This window comes from Phlebotomus papatasi, chromosome 1 (genome assembly GCF_024763615.1).
Source record: "Phlebotomus papatasi isolate M1 chromosome 1, Ppap_2.1, whole genome shotgun sequence".
NCBI lineage: Eukaryota > Metazoa > Arthropoda > Insecta > Diptera > Psychodidae > Phlebotomus > Phlebotomus papatasi.
In genome coordinates, this window is record NC_077222.1 from 22,615,629 (window position 1) to 22,636,569 (window position 20,941).

At 32.1% G+C, this 20,941-nt stretch overlaps 1 protein-coding gene across 1 annotated transcript in view; it reads left to right on the plus strand.

Moving 5' to 3' along the window:
* LOC129798257 (uncharacterized) overlaps positions 1 to 20,941 on the plus strand; it is a 94,685-nt gene that overhangs the window by 2,916 nt on the left and 70,828 nt on the right. The window contains exon 2 of the mRNA XM_055841290.1: positions 9,369 to 10,018. Within this exon, the coding sequence (XP_055697265.1) occupies positions 9,772 to 10,018 (247 nt within the window). The 5' untranslated portion in view covers positions 9,369 to 9,771. The remainder of the gene's footprint in view (positions 1 to 9,368; positions 10,019 to 20,941) is intronic.

Sequence of the window (20,941 nt, forward strand, 5' to 3'; positions counted from 1 at the left end):
CTTCTACGAAAAAGATGATGTGGAAAAGGCTTTGGGAGAGTTCAGAAAAGGCAAATTGCTACGGGAATCTGCGCGTAAATTTGAGATGCTACTCTGATGAGTAGCAGGGCAAATTACACGGAAGATTTCAGGGCTTGTGGGTCATATAAATGTATTAAACTAAATATTAAACTCGTTCCGTCTGACGTTTTGTAATTTTCTATCCGTTGCGTCACAAAAGGTGGTCAGAAAAAAGGTGGCCGGAATTTCACTCAAAGTGGCCGGAATACTACCCAAAGCAATGTCCATATTATTATTATTTTTCAATATTTTAGGAAGTGATTTAAAGACAACAAAGATAATAAACTAGTTTTCAAGGTTCCACACAACCTTTCGGAAAAGGAAGCAACAAAAAATATCAATATGAATTAAAAATATTGCATTTCAACCTTAGGGCTTCGGTGTTTATTTGCAACTATGCCGAAATTTGGCACACTTACCATAAGCTTTTCTTTTATGGTTTTCGTTTTATGGTTTAATAAAATTAGTTTAAAATTACTTAAGTCCCTCAAAGAGTAATCAGAGAATTGATGAACCAAAAATCCGGAAATATGTTTTCTTCTGATAATTTTTTTTTGTATGAAAATCTTATAAAAAAATACTACAAAAATTTCTACTTAGCTTAATTAAAAGTTGTTTCAATTAAGGAAATTTCGAAATACTATTTTTTAAAGTTATTTAGTAAAAATTGAAGCTACAAAAAGCTCCAAAAAGGTTTTTTCAAGTCTTTATCAAAGGTTTTATTCAAGTTTTTTTCATGTCATAATTTTATATTAATTAATTAGAAATGAATGAAGGTTGTAAAAAATTAGCCAGTAGATTTGAAAAAAAATCTTAGTAAAATTGAAACGAAATATTAAATTGTAAATGTACGCAAAACTAGTGAAATATTTTTTGCAAAGAGAAATTTCGAAATACTATTTTTTAAAGTTATTTAGTAAAAATTGAAGCTACAAAAAGCTACAAAAAGGTTTTTTCAAGTTTTTATTAAAGGTTTTATTCAAGTTTTATCATGTCATAATTTTATATTAATTAATTAGAAATGAATGAGGGTTGTAAAAAATTAGCCAGTAGATTTGAAAAAAAAAATCTTAGTAAAATTGAAACGAAATATTAAATTGTAAATGTACGCAAAACTAGTGAAATATTTTTTGCAAAGAGAAAATTAAGGAAATATGAACAATTTCAGCATTTTCTATTCAATTTAAAAGGATTTAAGAACAGTTTTTCGTCTTCTATTGAGTAAAAAAGAATTTTTACTCATATGAGAACCGGTGAACGTCGAGGGCATAGGGTAGCTTAGAAAAGAACACTGTTTTTTTCCAAAGCTTTCGGCTCGGACTCCAAGCCTTCCTTAGTGGTCAAATCTTCAGATTTCTGAACTTTTGCAAGACGTCCGGGTTGTTCACAGAGCATCGGATTTATGGACTGCACTTTACAATATTTTACTTTATCACGAATTTTTGTTCTAGTAACTATACTTTTTTTTCTTCTCTTGTGGGCTTCTTTGTGAGCACTTCAGTTCTCCCTAGTTCACAGGAAGGCTTGGAATCTGAGTCGAAAGCTTTGGGAAGAATCTGTGTTTTTTCTAAGCAGCCCTACGCCCCCGACGCTCACCGGTTCTCATATGAGTAAATTATTCGTCGGCATTCACTAACCACAGAATTTTTACTGATCAATTTTTTATTGATCTTTTTAAATTTACTTACTGATAAATATGATTCTATTACATAAAGTATGCATATAATGGATGGCATAAAAAATGTTGATATTTTTGAAAAAAATTGTTGCACTCTTAATTATTGTATTATAGAGCGAGTGCTAGATCTTCTGCAAATATAGATCAATTCAGATTATTTGCTTTTGTCATTTACGATTAACATTTTTTTTAATCACCTTTATATTCAATTTAATTTTGTTAGTTTAGTTATTGGTTTTTTTTTGTAAAAATATAGCAAATTTATTTTATTTTACCCTTATGATAACTTTTTATTTATTTCAGAAACTTTAATAAGCAATGAAATCTTAAAAGTGAACACTTACTCGTAAGTGCTACTGTTAATATCATAAGGCATCAAAAATATTTTTTCTTTGAAATACGATATTTTAACGAATAGTACGTTCAATTCGATGTGAATAATACAATAACTGAGCTAAATATTTTTATAGTTCCCCAAGCAATGAAAGTCAACCTGGTATAGTTCATCATCAGAATGCCCCCCTTTCCACCCTTCTATTTTGAAAAGCGGATGTGGAATATATTACAGTGTCTCAAACACCCTGCACCTTCCCTATTTCAAAAGCTTCACATTTTCTGCTTTGTATGAAGCAAAATGAAGCACTTTCCATATTATTTCCGCACAAAAACATGGTAAATTTTTTTGTCTAGGAAATTTTTAGTTTGTTTATACAATCTCTAATGTAATCACTTTGAAACTTTTGCCAAATGAAAAGTGTTTTATATTATGTGTTATGACTGAAACTTCTCAGAGTGAGCAATATAATTTAATGCCTCGAATCCTCCAAGAGCCCAAGACATCGTAATTTTGGGCATTTGGTAAATCATAAGTTTCAAAAGCAGTAACATTACGCTTTCAGTATGTTCATCTGGCTGTTAGCAGAGATCAGATAATAAGGCTAAAGATTAGAGATATCAACTTGAGGTATTCGGATTTTCTTCCTTAAACTTTCTAAGATTTTTAAGACATGATTATCAGAGTTTTTGAGCTCTTATTTGTGGATGTTATGAAAATAGTTTTGGATAATTTTTTCTAGCCTCTTCCTCAAACTTCAGTTAAATAAAACTATTTCAATAATAAAATTTCGGTTCAAAATTTCTTGCTCTTCGTAATGTTTTTTCAAAATTCCAATTTTTTTCCATATGCAAACGGTAGATTCTCAAGATTCGAGAAAATATTACGAACATAGTAAAAAAGACTTACTATTTTTCCATGATTTTTATTGTAAATTTGCATAAATATATAATTTTGGTGAACTGCTATACATTTATCTAACCTTTACACAATTTTAAAATCAATTAAATTGTGCACAAAATTTATACAAGTGTATAATCGGTTTACCGATTTTCCAAATTGGCCGTGCCATTACATAAAGTTTCTCATCACATGAAATTTACACTAAAAAGATATTACACATTTTAAAATTACACATTTCCCTGAAGTACATATTTGTGTGACTTTCTCAGCAATATTTGCGCTAAAGGGGCAAACTTATGATTACCTGTTACACGTTAATGTAATTATTTGTCTCCAACTATTACACATTTATGTACACATCCTGTAGAAATTACACAAAAAGTACACTTCCATGCAATCAGTTGCTAATCAGTTGCCATCTAATTACACGGTTTACCATTGCACAGAATTTGTATCACACACTTTTCTAAGGTACATATTTGTGTAATTCTATAACAATAAGTCAACACTGAAACAATTATTTCGTAAAATTGTCCGTAAATATTTGTGAATTCCTATTGGAGATTTACGAAATGCTTGCAAGGGCAGAATCACATGGACAATGAAATGCTCGCCGTAGCCTCACCGTATTTCGTTTATTTACTCATTTTCATTGCAATTCTTACGCAAATTTTCCATTACCGTATTACCTTATACTCGGTGACACTAGGTGAAAATAATATAAGAAAATTAAAGAAATAAAACGAAAATTCGATAAACGGTGAGTAAAAAAAAACTGTACGATTAATTTCTCTTACAGTTTTTTTTACTCACCGTTTATCGAATTTTCGTTTTATTTATTCAATTTTCTTATATTATTTTCACCTAAGTGCCACCGAGTATGAGATAAGGTAATACGGTAATGGAAAATTTGCGTAAGAATTGCAATGAAAATGCGTAAATTAACGAAATGCGGTGTGCATTTTATTGTCAATGTGATTCTGCCCTAAATCGTATAACCCACAAACAAGTTCGTAAAAGTTTGATTTTTTCACAAACATTGTTCGTAATAAGATCACTTGAGGAGCATTTTTTGTACTTTTACAAACATTTGTTTGTATATGTTCGTAAACACACAAAAACTGTTCATAAAATTTTGTCATTTGTTAGTATATTTTGTCTGAGGAACATTTTACGAACATTTACGGACAAATGACAAAATTTTACAAACATTTTTGTATGTTTACGAATATTTACAAACAAAATGTTTGTAAAAGTACAAACAATGCTCCTCAAGTGATCATATTACGAACAGTGTTTGTAAAAAAAACTATAAACTTTTACGACCTTCTTTGTGGGTTATAATATTACAGGATCGTAAGTCCCTAATAGGAATTCACAAATATTTACGAAAAATTTTACGAAATATTTTTTTCTGTGAAGTACTTTAAAATAATTAAATTTCGTAAGATTGAAAGTTTAAAAGTGGTTATTAAACTATCCAATATTTATGAAAAATATAGAAGAGTAGCATCACTTTATCAGACTCTATTTGGTACCATTTTAAATAAATTTATATTTTCCAAAACGGCAGAACTAAGTGGGTCATCGCACTTAGCGGTTCTATTGACCTAGTATTTGTGTATTCAGATGCTCCATCCTTTATGCTGATCACTTTGAAATTTTATTAAACATTTTCCAATTGAATTTTTCTATTGCTTTATGACCCCCTAGTAACTATTTTGATACTTTCTCTATTTTGGGTGCGGAATAGTGGAGTTGGGCTTAAAATTAAATTTGTATATTTTACGTCTATGTCTAAAGAATTTACAAATTCAATTGGATTCCTTCACAAATTGAATACTCTGACGGATAATGTGGCAGAGGGTGTTTTGAGTAAAATTGGACTAAATCCAGATGCTGAATGTGCAGTGAAAACTTGATAATTCTACTTTTCTGCAACTTTTTGACTTTTGCTCTCCATCATGTGCTACCTCCAGATCACAAAATGATGAGGGACTGCTTTTAAAAGAGGGGCAAATTTATGTTACAAAGTCTAAAGTATGGTACGACGAAGTAGAAAAAAAATATATAAGAAGCAAGCATGTAAGATGAAACTTTTTCAAAAGGAATTTATTTAGCTGTCGAAACTTTCTTCCTTGTTAATATTGTATTTTGTACCATCTTTTGACTCAAACAGAAAATGCGTTAAGAATTTGCAGAATAATTCCGTATAGAATATTCTTTTATTTACAAAATCACATAGAAAATAAAATAGATATTTCTTGGAGTTTCCTTTTTATTGCGTCTCTACTTCTTTCATTGACAGGGAGAAAAAGAAAATGTAAAATCTAAATTCTTGCACAAATTCAATAAATTGAATTCTTTAATTTCACATCTAGCTCCTCAACACCTACAGTGAAAACTTTGCCACATTCCTTAGCAAATTTCTACCATTGAAGGCAAATATCTTTTATATTGACATTCCATGTTGGCACTTACCTTTATGCAATTCTCCATTGTTATCCGCTGAGTGTCATCGCAGCATCGAAAAGGTGAATGAATAATTGAACATTTTTGAATATATTTTTTTATACTATTATTGAAAAGAAGATTCTCCTTTGTACCAAATGGCAATAAATTGAGATATTTATTAGGAGAGAGAAGTCCATGTCAATATCATACATAGAGAGCATCCTTTTGTAATGGTCTATGCTATTCACACAATGTCGCATTCTATTTTATCCTGTTTTAAATTTCAAAACACTCTGAGAAAGGAGTTATGTGGGCTATATATAGGAGCCAAGGTGAATACAGTTCTGAGATTAATACGTACACCATCCTGTTTGACAGTTCAATTTTTTTTAATATAAACTTCAAAGTGTTTTATTTATTAAAATCGAATTAATTCGATTATTGAAAAATGTATGAGAAAAAGGATAACGATGTACCACCCATCGCAATATCGGAAGAAAGCAGAATTAAAAAAAAACTCGATTTATTTTATTCCTCTTCGAAGTCGACAGACACCTCGTATACCTGATAAAGTGGGTGATTGATGAGAGTTTATATGCGACAAACACGCATCATCGTTATGAGTGATGTTCAAGCAATTTAATGCGTATGTTGTCAACTGAAGAATACGATCCGAGCATGGGTATATCTCGAAGAGATCCTTAATATTCAATGGTGGTATTAATAGGAAGAGAGGTAAAATGTAGAAGGAGCAGTCACACATGATGAAAAGCCTCATCTTTAGCATACCATACACCACATTTTATTCACCACATAATACAGCATATCCCCTCGTAAATCATTCAAGGGAAAATTCTATGAAAAGAAAAACTGCTCTTCTCTGGTGAACTAGTGGTCACTTCACTGAAGCAGAATAGTACATGGTTTAGTGCAACCATTTTACTAATTATACTGATGCATTTCGATATGCTAAATAAGCTTTAATGATGGGAAAATATTTATGTTTACCCCATTAAGATGTATGATATAGGAATATCATAAGTGTGCTCACAATGTCTTAATAAAAGGTTGTTTATTATCTAAAAGTGTTTTGCATAAAACGAAGATGGAACTCTATTTGCAGAAAATGTCGTTGATGTTCGAAAAATTCAAACTCAGTTTCGGATTTTAAATATAAATTCAAACAGAAAGTAGGAAAGATTATTAAATTATCACACTAAAGAGACTTTTGAAAGTATTACTTCTAGTACTGACAACACAGCCAAATCAAATACATTTTGATACTCAATACACATCGAGATTCGAATTTTCGAATTCGAAGATTTTGTTAGAATTTAAGGTCGAAGAAACACCTATTGGCACTTTAAGAAATCATGTCCCGACCTATTGGCATTATATTTTGTACAATCATTTGGAATAAAAAATTTCAACACTTATCCTTATAGAAAAAAGCAGTTTAATGAAAAAACATCATATCGACGGCTCAGAATATAAAACGAACAACTCGATTTTTTACAAAAATCGTTTTATTCGCTTTTTGCATACTTCTTTATACCTTCTACGTTCCCGGTGAATATTATACTTGAAAGATAATTATTTTCAAAGTTATAGAGATTTTAAATCTAAAAATTCCTATACTCTGCATGTAAAATCTCAGCTTTAAATCGATCTCCTGTAAAATTTGCCCATTGTGAGTTATTCGTTTCTTATTCTGAGCGATCGATATTACTTGAATTTTATTAGATACAGTAAATGAATTTTAATATTTTTACAAAATTGCCAATATGTGTTTCATGCTGAATAGATATTTCTTCGACAGGGCCGTAGCGCTGGAGGCATTGAGGGGCAATGCCCTACCTTAAAATTTCTAATGCTCTACTTTAAAAACCATAAACTAAGATAATGTTCTAAGTAAACTGTTCGTAGTATGATATGGTACAGAAGAAATGAATCTCCTATTAAATGGCCTGATACGTATAATCTAGAGTGATCGATTGAAGTGCTTAATGCAATTGGTTAAAATCGTGTGGAAAGTCAAGCGATAATTTTCTGAAAAATTTAAATATTTTTTCAAACATCTTAAAAAATTAAAATATCCTCGCATATCCTAATAATTCCTTTATTAAATTACGGATCCAACAAATCTTTGAATAATACCCAACATAAGGTTACAATCGGTTTTGTACAGCATCTAATGTTAAAATTTAAAATTTCCTCTTTGTTGTAGATGAGCAAAAAGAAAAATAAGAAAACCACTTCACAGTGTTTATGCCCAGCTTCAAATTCAAAATTATATTCTATGTAAAAGTCGCTAATTGCATTCCATGTACAATCAGGAGAGACAACTTTAAAATTTGACAATTTAATTAAAATTATTTATATTTTCTATTTCGTTATATAGGTCAATATTTCAGCTTTGTTAAGCCGCAGTCAGTAAACAATGTTTTGATACAATTTTCCCAACCAATATTTTTCCAATAAGAAGCTAACACAATTTAGGAAAAAATTGGGGAAAAATAAATGTTTTTGAAACGAGCTAATAGCCACAAGAGGGAGGAATAATAAAATGTAGAAAAAAATGAAAATTTTTAATTTGAAGTCAATTATAACAAATACGCATAATTAATTGAATTATGATTATGTTTTTATTATTATTCTCATTATTATAGTTTGTATTTTTGTTACGAATTGAGTAGAAAGTGTTTAATTTAAGGAATTTAAACGATCATGGAAAAATGTAGGATAAAGTGCCCTTATTTCATACGATCCCAAGCTTCGTCATGACTAAATTTTTCTTATGTTTCTGAATGAATTTGACTCAGCAAAATGTTAAAAAAATGGCCACTTTAACCTAGTTTTTAAAGTATGGGTGCGATGAGTCAAAAGGAACATAGGAAAAATTAGTCATTACGAAGTTTGGGAGCGTACGAAATATGGGTATTTTCCCCTAGTCAAGAATTTTTATCATACTGATTAATTTGTTTTCAATTTTAGAAAAAATGTGAAAATTGCATTGTCCGAAATATCCTTATCGTTTTCAAAATATTTAATAAAAGATTTTATGGTATAAGGTAAAGTGATACAAGTTGGGCATAGTGTTACAAGTTGCACAATTCGCCGGTACATGTTGGACAGGGATTTTTTCTTGATAAATACAATACTACGTTTTTTTTAAGTGCAAGGAACCAAATTATAACACTAAAGCATTAAAAATATACAAATAAAAATGAAGTACTAAATTTATCAAGAAAATAAGCCCTGTCCAACTTGTACCACTTTACCCTATTTAATTTTGGTCATAAAGTGACCTAGCAACAAGTTGTCAGTAGGGGAAAGTACTCTTCCTTCGAACGTTCATGCCTTCACTGAGAAAAAAGGGGTACAATTAACTTTTTTTCCTCATAACTTTAACACTCTTTAGGTGTAAAAATATATCAACATTTTTTAATGTTAATTTTACACCTTTTTAAGGGTAAAATTAACATGAAAAAGGGTAACTTTAACCCCCAATACACCTAAAAAGGGTAATATTTACACCGACTTTGGATTAATACTGCAGGGTAAAATTAACATTTCCGGAATGTTATTTCAACTTTTCCGGATTTCTCTCAGTGTTCGAATAATGCCAATCTTCCTTTATTTTAATAAGAGACTTACACATATTTATCAGATAATTATCAATAATTGATAATAAGCTAACTAATATTTAAAAAAAAAAGATGTGTAAGTGTCTTAGGAAAAATAATTAAAAAAAATACATTTTTCAAAGACATGAACGTTCGAAGGGAGAGTATTTTCCCTTAGTAATTCGCGATAGCCATCCAAAAGTGAACTCCACTTGTTCAAACATATAACTAGAACTTCGCATAATTCACAATTAAAATACATCATGTACAGCAGCATAAACGTTCTCTTTTTTGGCATATTTTCTATTTGCAGATGATATCATAAGCTGATGAAATACACTGAACTTGTGAGGCAATTTGGGATGGGAATGAGCTACATTTTGCTGTCCCTCCTCCAGCTTCGATCAGCTGCATGTGCGATGTAATTGAAAAATTCATCGAGATAATTTGCTGGGCATTGAGCCACATATTGCAACTCAACACTTTTCCCTCGATGTTTGTGTGAAACATTTTCAATTTCCATTGTGAGTGGTCGATTGACAAATTGTGGCTAAAAATTTATAGTGAAACTGGTTTAGTGGGAATAAACATAAATCTAGATGGTGAAATGTGTATCCCTGCCATTTTTTTTTTGGCACAAAAGTGAATTTGAACAGAATTTACGTTGATTTTGATTGAAGAGGGAACACAGAGATTCCAGGTGAATTTCAAATAAGATGCAAAACGGCCAAAATGTTTGTCATTGCAAATGTTGGGGTGGCGATGTAGCAAGTGCTGGAGATACCACAGAATCTGCCCCACACCCCAATACTATCACAGTCAGCATGAAGAGACTTCAACTCGACACAATGCCAGGCTTGTCTTCACCCACAAGAGTCATGAAACGATGGCCAAATTGTCATATGGCAGCCACCAAGTGGATGAGAATAATTCTACTGAGTCTCCTCTTTCGCTACAGCAATTGTAAGTATTGACAATACCATAGAAATTTCTCCATGTGTGCTTAAATTCAATTGAGAGACGTTGCCGAAAGCTCAAAGCTCCTTCAACCAGATGCAAAACTATCGAAGCTCAACTGAATGCATATAGGGTGGAATAACCGGCTATCGCCATGTTTAGGAAAAAATTAAATTCATTTAATCATAACTTTTGAATCCTTGTTACAAGATAAGTCAAATTTGACACAAAGTTACTTAGATGTATTGGCTCTAGATACGTGAAAACAATAATCCTAGAACATAACGCTGGACTACTTAAAAAACTGATTTTTATTAATAATGCAAAAATAACCATTTCGTCGCCACTTTTTACCACTTTTCGCCAGTTTTGTAAAATTTGTAACCACTTCTCGCCACCCACTTGAAAAGAACCACACTCGGTTATTTTAGGCAATGCTATGAAAAGAATACATTCACCATTTCTCTTGCCTTGTGATCACTTTATTATTACTCTCTTTAAATGATTTTTCTTCACTTTTATTTGAGAAATCAAATTATGGGGCTTTTGCAGAAAGTAAACAATGCAGATTTGACAACTGAGAATGTACGAAGTGAAGTTAGCGTCGCCTATTGAAAAGATATGGCGACAGGTGGTAAAATCAATTCCAGAATATTACCACTTCTCGCCATGCCTCATTTTTATACAAAAATAATATAAAATGAAATATTAATTGACTAAATACAAATTTTATGTATTCCACAAGTGCAATTAAATATTCAATAGACAAATTATTTACCCAAATAGGTATTTTTGGCCTGATGAAAATTTGACGACACTTAGTACATTTGGTAAGAGATGTTGGATTCGATGCACTTGCTTAAAATATTGCTCTAAAAAGTGATCAAAATCGTGAATCCAAAACGAATAATTATTATTTTTCGATTCTATGCGTAGAAGCAGAAACAATACAAAAAAATTGCGACTCATTTATTTCATAAATTGCGAAAAATAGCGATTTCAATGTAAGTAGCGAGAAGTGGGGCACTGGCGAGAACTGGTGATTCCACCCTATCGACCCTTCCATTTCATCCTATTCTATCTTAAACCTTTAATTTTTCAAAAAAAAAAAACATTTAAAATTAAACACTCCTATTGTGGGAATAAGCTGACGTTAATTGCAATCAATAATAAGGAAATCCGGAAGTCGTCGGGAAGAGACAATCACTCAGGAAAACACATCAACTATCTCCAGAGCATTCTTCGACTATGTACGGTCTGGTGGAGTGCAATATTTAGTGAAAACGGAGTAAGACCCTATTTCGCCTCTTTCAATTTTTATTCGCTACAACGTTTCGGGAATACGATGTCCCCTTCATCAGGTATAGAATAATTAAGGAAGAAACACGTAAGGTATATATCGTTACACTTGATTTGCACTGGAGTTGGTGGACAAGGTTGGATCACGGAGCTCATCACCATGGAGAGGATAGACACAGAATCTGTGTCTTACGTGTTTCTTCCTTAATTATTCTATACCTGATGAAGGGGACATCGTATTCCCGAAACGTTGTAGCGAATAAAAATTGAAAGAGGCGAAATAGGGTCTTACTCCGTTTTCACTAAATATCTCCAGAGCTTTCGGCTCGGTCTCCAAGCATTCATCAGTGGTCAAGTCTTGCAATTTTTTCACTGAGACTCGTTCAGAATTTTGGTCAGGATTACAACAGGGCAAGAGAGGGAACGGGGGCACTATTCTTACACTGTCTTTTTTATTTTTTTTTGTAATATTTGGCACAAATTTTGGGTTTTCTTCTTCGTTTGGGTTTTCTTCAGCAAGACACAAGACGAAGAAGAAAACCCAAAAAAAAAAAAATTAAAAAAGACAGTGTAAGAATAGTGCCCCCGTTCCTTCTCTTGCCCTGTTGTAATTCTGACCAAAACCCTGAACGAGTCTCAGTGGAAAAATTGCAAGACTTGACCACTGATGAAGACTTGGAGACCGAGCCGAAAGCTCTGGAGATAGTTGATGTGTTCCCCTGAGTGATTGTCTCTTCCCGACGACTTCCGGATTTCCCTATTATTGATAAAGACTCCTATTTTGTTTTAACAATTTTAAATCAAATAAAGCAAACTCGGTATCTCAAATAAAATTACTATAGTCAAGTTTGCTAATCCGGGCGCTTCACTATCTGGATCGTTTATGATTAATCCACTTAAAATAATATTTTTATTTTTATTTGCGTAATATAGTCACTACAGTAACATAATATAGGGGAATGTGGGCATGGTTCGCACAGAGTAAACCTTCAAACTATGCGAATTTTCTCTTTGTTTGCGAAGAGCAGGTTTACCATTTCTCACTAAAAATTTTGTATCAGTGATATATTCGCTAATGAAAGCTGGTTATTTGAAAAGATTTATTGCTTTTTCCTTGTAAAAAAGTATTTTAAATCCAAAGATTTAATTGAAAGTGAATTAGCGAAAAGGCGACCCAGTTAGTGCATGCTGACTTATTTCAGTATTATCATTATTTTATAAATTTTCTTCAATATTTTTGATATTTTTTTAATATTATATTTCTGAATGAAACAGTGAATAATTCTATGGATTTAGAAGAAGTAAAAAAGAATTTCATCAGTCCAAAAACAAGCGTTTAAGTAGCACTCTTCGGAAAACGATCCAGTTACCCCACCTTACTATAGCCCACTTAGAATACAATAGAAATATATGATCGATAAATACTCAACAGCTTAATTTAATTTTGAAGAAAGCATTTACTACCTAGAATTGTATCACGAGAATATGCAATATCATTCCTCTTTCATCATATATCATTTCAAGAGGATCACTAAACTAAGCTTGTTGTAGGCTGAACTTTCATTGAACTAAACAATAATTTACAGTTATCAAAATTTAATTTAATTGAAAAAGAAGGAATTTTATGAAATTTTGCATTTCACTCTATTTAAATATAATTTGGTCCACAGCCTACTAATTAACATGGTATCATTTGATTGATAGAATAAATTATTAATTATGACTATTCATTCAAACTTCAAACATTTTGAAATGAAAGAAGCTAGGGTAAGTGTGCCAAATTTGGCATAGTTGCATGCAAGCGCCAAAGTCTCAAGTTTGAAATGTAATATCTTTAATAGAAATTGATTTTTTTATTACTTCTTTTTAAGGAGTGTTGCTTAGAACCTAGTTGACAGTTTGTCGTCTTTATTTACTCCAAAATCATTCTTAATACATTTTAAAATGAATAAAAATGTAGACATAGCTCTGGTGCCCTATTTCGGCCACCTTCATTCTCATAGTTTCTTGCCCTTCAAGAATTCTTCCAATGCCTTCTTCACGTCATCTCGTTTGTCGAAGCTACTTTTTTTGTTAGTATGCAAAAACTAAAAATTCATGGAAATTCGAAGAACAAAAAAGGTGGCCGAAATTGCAAGCTGGCCGGAATTTGGCACACTTACCCTATATACTTACCAAGAGTACATGAAGTTTTAATTACAATCGAAAAACAAATTATGCGCGCTGCATACAAAAGTGGAAATAGTCGAAATAATATAATTGGTATTCATAATTTAGATTAGGGGGAAATGAGGTATTTTTGAATTGAAGCACCTTTGAAATAGGAATTTCCCCCTATTTAAATGGAACTGGATCTTACTATGGTACAATTAAGCTCCAAAAACTAATTGTGAAGCTCAATTGCATTTTGATAAGGATCAGTTCCATTTGAATATGAGAAAAAACTATTTCAAAGTACCCCAAATCAAAGGCGCCTCTCTTTCCCCTAGACAAAATAATTTCAAAATTGTCATAGGGGTTCTTGCTTCATACGATCCTAAGCATAGTAATTAATGACTAATTTTTGCCTATAACTTCGAATAAATGTGTCTCACATTTATTCGAACTGGGAACTTTCTCCTAGTTTTTGAAATATGGATGCAATTTATCACAATTATTGAGAAGCATAGGAAAAATTTAGTCATTTCGAAGCTTGGAATCGTAGAAAGCATGAGCACTTGCCCCTAATTATATTAGTTATCATATTAATTTCTACCTCAATTTCTATAAACAAAAAAACACAACAATTTATAAAACATGGACTGCAGCTTGATAATAACATTTTCTTCTAAAATAACGAGATTTTATTCATTTATGTCATTTCATTATAGAAAAAAATAAAATTGCACTACATCTGTATTAAAAATATGTTCATTCTAATATTAATACATTTTTTAAGTGATTCACATTGTTTTTAAATCATAATAATAATTTATTAAATTAACAATAATAGGGTTATTATTAAAGACCGCGTTCATATTAACTTAACACATAGAGTTTCAAAAATTTGTAGATCGATTTTGAAGGCTAAAAAGCAAAGCATTTTTTTCGTTTCGCCTGCGTGGTGGCTGAAATACTCCTTGTCCAAATTTCGGAGTGTTTCAAGTGTAAGTCCTTGTTGTAAGGAAAAATCAAGCATTGATGTACATAACATTATTGTTCCATTTTGTAATACTCCTCATAATCAATAAATTAATTCTTTTAGCAACTTTCTCAGTAATATTTCACAAATTTTCATAATGTTGTTAGAAAATTTAGTTTATAAAATTTCGAAATTGGATTTGAATTCTTCGAACATCAATGGCAATTGGACTAACTCATAATTGGAGAATCAAGGTTTATCTATGAATCTATTCATTCACAGAACAATTTCGAACTTCAAAGTCAACTTCTAATTTTTAAACCAAATTTTCGCTCAAAGTTGAGAAGATTTGTGATATATAAATAGTATTAAGAAGATGTTAAATGAGTTACTCGGTGATTAATGAGAGGAATTGTAATAGAAACAAAAATATAATAAGCGTATTTTCTTCGTTTTTGCCCATATACTAAATTTTCCTATAAATTTAAGTACTTGTGTTTTTGAAAGACTAAGTCATTCGAACCCTTCAAAAACATGCAGTACTCACTGAGAAGAAAGAGGGGGTGCGATTAACTTTTTTTCCTCGCCAATTTAACACTTCTTAGGTGTAAAAATATATCAACATTTTTTAATGTTAATTTTACACTTTTTTAAGTGTAAAATTGTGTAATTTTACACCTTTTTAAGTGTAAAATTGTGTAATTTTACACCTTTTTAAATGTAAAAATAACACGAAAAAGGGTAACTTTAACCCATAATACACCTAAAAAGCATAATATTTACACAGATTTCGGATCAATACTACAGGGTAAAATTTACATTTCCGCAATGTTATTTTAACTTTTTCGGATTTCTCTCACAGTGTACTGCATTTTTTCTTTTTACAGGACTAAATCTGTATAAAACGGTATAAACATCAATTAATTTTACTTATTTTAGAAACTCATTTAGTCTAATATACATATATAAATTATCAAGACATTATATTTCTCTTAAAATTGTTAAAAATCATGCAAATTTGTCAGGTCAACATTTTTCAAGGGGTGACTCAATTCGGGGAACTCGAGCCAATCTGGCCAACATTGAGAAAAAAAAGGGTGCGATTAACATTTTTTCTTTAGAAATTTAACACTTTTAAGGTGTAAAAATATATCAACATTTTTTATGTTAATTTTACACCTTATTAAGGGTAAAATTAACATGAAAAAGATACCTTTAACACCTTTTTTTTTGTTCCCCCCCCTTAAATCCCTTTGCTCAGGTCTTAGGCCATAGGCCTATTTTGACCGAAATCCTGTCCAATAAAAAAACCTAAAAAGGATCAAACTGTCAATAACTTAAAAAATAAATAAATAATCAATAAATAACAGAAACGTACTACAACAGACTTAAAAATCCACTACTATGAGTGTAACTAGCCAGACTAGTCCTTTAACACCTAATACACCTAAAAAGGGTAATATTAGGTGAGATTCTTAACAAAATCTCACCTACTATAATCCTAACAAAATTTCATGTCGTCCGATCGACCTCAAATTTGGCCAAAATGTGTTTCGCCACTTCCTGATTCCGAATATATATGTGGCTAAGTTACGTTCCCGGCCGGCCGCTCTTTGGAGCTTAATAGCTACTAAACTAAAAAAGATATCGACTTGCGGTTTTCGGCAAAGGTTATATATCGGGTGAAAATTGCAACTTGGTGCATAGACCCCCCACCCCCCACCCCTCCTTCCGCCATTTTGAAGACCCCCATTTTTTTGTTTTCTCAATAGCTCCGCCCCTATGGCATCGAGCGGGCTCAAATTTTAGTATGTTATAGCTGGGCCTTAGAGCTTTCCATCAATACCAAACTTAAGGTCCCCCGACCCCCCCGACCCGAGCTATAAGGGTCCAAAAAAAATTTCTTAAAATGGCCATAACTCCGGTTCTAATTGTCAGAATTTAAAAAGTGAGGGCTTTTTGGAAAGCTCTCGTGAAATGCCACTTCCCCTTCTAACATCGCAAGTTCATAAAACCACCGCTAGGGGCGCTTTTTTTAAAAAGAAAATTTTTAAATCTTAAAAGTTAAATAACTCAAAAATTCCATTGTGCATCGGGCTGAAAATTTAGTATGTTGTAGCCGTTGATTATACCTATCAAACAAAAAAAACCTTAAGTCGATCCATAACCCCTGACCCGAGCTATAAGGGGTCAAAGTTCGAACATTGACCGGCCTCTATCTCCGGTTCTAATTAACATAGCGACCTAAATTTTACCTTTTTGGTTTCGTCTCGATGAGCACTTTCAGATGGAAGTTCAAAAAGTCACCACAGGTGGCGCTGTGATAGCGTCAAAATTCATCGAAATTCAAAGTCACTTTTCTCAAAAACGGCATTGTGCAAGTTAATGAAATTTTAGTATGTTGTAGTCCAGTCTAGGACGTTTCCAAAATGGTGCGTATGCGCGCTGTGGTTAAAACAGAACCGGAGACATGAGGGGTCAAAGTTCACAAAATTCAAAAAATCATATCTCCGGTTCTATGTGACCGATTTTGATGAATGAGGGCTTAAACGAAAGATCTCATCAAATGCTACAACTTTCTAGAATATTTGAACTTCGTGGGACCAACACCAGGGGCGCCACAGTCGAAAAACCAATTTCAATACTACATAACCTCAATTATCTCGACTGTCGCTGAACCGATTTTGATGATTACTTCAACATAATTGTAGAGCACATTTGTCTCTACATTTCGTCCATACATCATTTTCCACGCAGACTACGCTATCACTCCGATTTTGCCGTTTAAGTGTGAAAAAATTGATTTTTCCAATAATAACGCTTTGAAATCACTCAGATGCCAATTTGACTGCCTCTACTCCACAAAGACACTTAAAATAGGGGTTTAAATGGAAATTCCCGCAAAATACAACAATTCTTTGATTTAGTTGAAGTTCAACAAATGACTACTTGGGGCACTCTGGATGAAAAAACGAGTTAAGAAACAAAAAACCTCGCTTATCTTGGCTTCTGAGTAATCGATGAGATCATGTTCTACGGGAAAATTATAGAGAACGTTCTGGTCTACATTTCACCCATATAACACTTTTCTGTCAGTTCATCCAAATCCTTGATATTTTGGTTTAAATATAAAATTTGTATAATTTCACGAATTTGATTCAAGATAACTGAATGGCGTCTCCCAACTTCAGCTCTAAATCGAATTTGCATGCACTCCTAGCTAGCTCACGTTAAGAATCTCACCTACATAAGCCGGTTAGGATTATCTGTCCTTTACACCGATTTTGGATTAATACTGCAGGGTCAAAGTAACATTTCCGGAATGTTATTTTAACTTTTTCGGATTTATCTCAGTGATGGAACCCAGGGAATCCATAACTTACCCGGAGAACCCAAAAATTTCTGATTGTTTATGAATTACCCTTTGGCATTTTTCTTGTTTTATTGCTCTTATTATTTTATTATTAAATACATTTCATTAAAAAATAATAATATAATTGAATGAAAATATAATAAAAATATTTTATTACAGATTGAGATAGATTAATTCAGGTTGAAAATTTCAGGATCTTTACAAAAAATAGAAATTAGAGAAATTCTGATAAAAATGAGAGCTCCAAACGGATGAACTTTGACGGTCCTAAGTTAAAAATGAGGAATTTTTCGGTCATATCTGAAAGTAAATGACAGTTATTTAAAAAAATAAAATTCGAAGAACATAATTTTGAAAGGAATGGTCAGAGATCTGGAGGTAAAGCCGACTTTGGAATACCGAAAGTCAATATTCTTTACCATTTGAGCTAAACCGGTGACATATTGAAAAGCTGATCGGATTATGTAGAACTCTCTTTTTGAGCGATAAAATGACAAAATGAAGGGATCGACACAATAGGGTGCCTCTACCCTACAAGCACCATCTTTTGTGCATCAATTAAAATTATATTTGATTCTTGAATTGTAATTCTAAAGTGCAACGTTCTGAGTACGAATTATACTTGAGCTGAATAATGCAACCACTCTGAAATATAATAAATGAAATGAAATATCCTGAAAACACGATGTGAAGGACAAAATGAATTTTTGTAGCTACTCAAAGGATTTTTCAGGAGACAATCACTTTGGGAAACTTTTGTGTTTGAAAACATTAAGCTGTCGCGAAGGTTTCTGCCTCTCAAGTGTACTTTTTGTGGGGTATTCTTTCTACTGCACAAGGCTGCCTTTTATGAGAAACTCAAGAACGTATAACCAGTAAAAATGTGTAGAAGACGGGTATTGCTATTTTTATTCTCACCTATTATTCATTTTATGTCGCAGATGAATATATAGAGCAATTGTAGGTGGTGTGAATGCAGTCTAAGAGGCATGACAATGGTTCTGTTCTCAATACCAAAATGGCATAGTGAAGAGATACAAACAGTGCAGAATGCTTCTTTGAGGGGATGAGGATAAAAAGTAAGAATGAATTGTTGTGCCGCTTGTGGTTAACCACTTCACACTCTGGGATTCGTTCTAAGGGTTATGGAGCTGGGAAAGAGGGTGGTAGGATGATCGGTGGATGGAGTCGTAAAAGCCACCCATTTAGATAATGGTGATGACAATATTCTGTGGTGGTGATAATGAGTCGTCCAGCTGACTATTCATTAATGCAGAAATCACCACAAATCCACCCACCCTCTGCCCTATCTCTGCAATAGTTACAGTATTAGAGTTGCGGCAATGTTTCTTTGCCATTTATTCCTCCCACGTGCTGCCTTAATATGAACCAATAAAACTTTATCGTGTGTTCAGTCACGATAAAAACACTTTTCACAAATGCAAAAAATTTATATAAATACCCAAAAAGTCTCTTTTAGTGTGACATCCCATCCCATTTCAAAAAATTAAAGCTATTCGGTAAACATGCAACAAAACTTTTCGTACAACTCCCTAATTCTCACATCTTTCACATCCCAACATCATGCTAATCCGTAGCTTGTGATGAGAAATTTTTCACTTATCATTCTAGAAGACTGCTCGAGCATGAATCTTCTCTTCAAATTTGTCTCAAAATTTATGGAAATCCTCAACATAAATTCTAGACGACTTCCCCAAAATGAAACATACTATATGCAGAATTGGGTATCTACAAGTAAAATTTTCACGAAATTCCTCAAACTTAGGCATTTGCCATACTCTTCGTATCATTTGGCACAGAGATTGCTCATACCAAAATAATTATGAATCATGCCTCAAATTTCGAATTTACTATTCAGACCACAATCCACATAAACTCTGAATTGTTGTGTCCTGATTGACTATCAAAGTTTACTTTTGGTATTACTCTTGGATTAGAATTGCTGAAATTTTTTCTCAACACTAGATGAAAATCATAAAAGTCCACTATTTGAAGTAGAATTTAGGGAAGAGTGGGATGAATTTACGTAGAGTTACAATCGAAAATATTTTTCAAGATATTAAAATAATGTCCTAAACTTATCGATACATTTTTTAAAATTGAAGCCTGAAATGCCTTTAAGCTAATCGGTGTGCTCACAGCTGGAGTTTGAATCTCTAAAAATGTCTCAGCTTAACCCTTTAAAGACGATTGGAACACCCGTGTCCCAGAAAGAAAATGATTTTACTAACTACCTTAAGTTATTTATTTCTAGTGTTTGTACGTAATTGCAAAGTAGAAGGTTGAAGGAATCTAGAATATTTTTTGCAAGTCTCTAGCTTCTTGCTATGTGGAAAATATTTAAGCACAAAAATGACGATTTTTTAAATTCTTAAATTCATAATCGATTTTATTTATTTTCTATACTTCCAGTTTTTTTTTAGCAAAACCCTTTTAGGATTAAAAACTACAATACTCGCATGTAATATTTTTTATTAGAGCGAAAATTATTATTCATTGGTATTGTCAAAAAAAAAATACTTAAATTTTTGGGCTAATTTTGTCCCTATCGTTCATAGAGGCAAAAAATACACCGAGTCAGACTCCTGTTGGACTTTCCAAGGTTAGATGTAAGACTTATCATTGATTATGTTTACCAATTTCATTTTTATTGTTGATTTTCAGTCCGTAAAAAATGCTTCGTCCTTAAAGGGTTGAAGGTTACTGGTTAATAGCTTTCTATTCGCACAAAATGTCGTTGATGTTTGAAAAATTCAAATAGCGTATAGAATTTGCGTAATAAAAATCGTTCAGGTTATAAAAAAATTATGAAATAATTCAGTTAGAAGGTGTCAAGGGTGTCAAAGATTTAAGAAGTGATTTAGTAATGGGATAAGGATATTATGAGTTTAATTCCTTTGATTTTTCTCATAAAACTGTGAACACTAGAAAGATTTCGAATTTCGAACAAACGGACCACGCAGGAAGTAAAAAAAGTCTTTTGTTTAACCATTAACAAGTCTAAATCATAAAATTTGAATTTACAATCTTTTTTTTATTTTTTTTTTTGTAATTCTTTTGCCAGTTTTTTTAAATGTGGTATTTCATAAATTTTCCCCACTTTGTGCGGAAATTT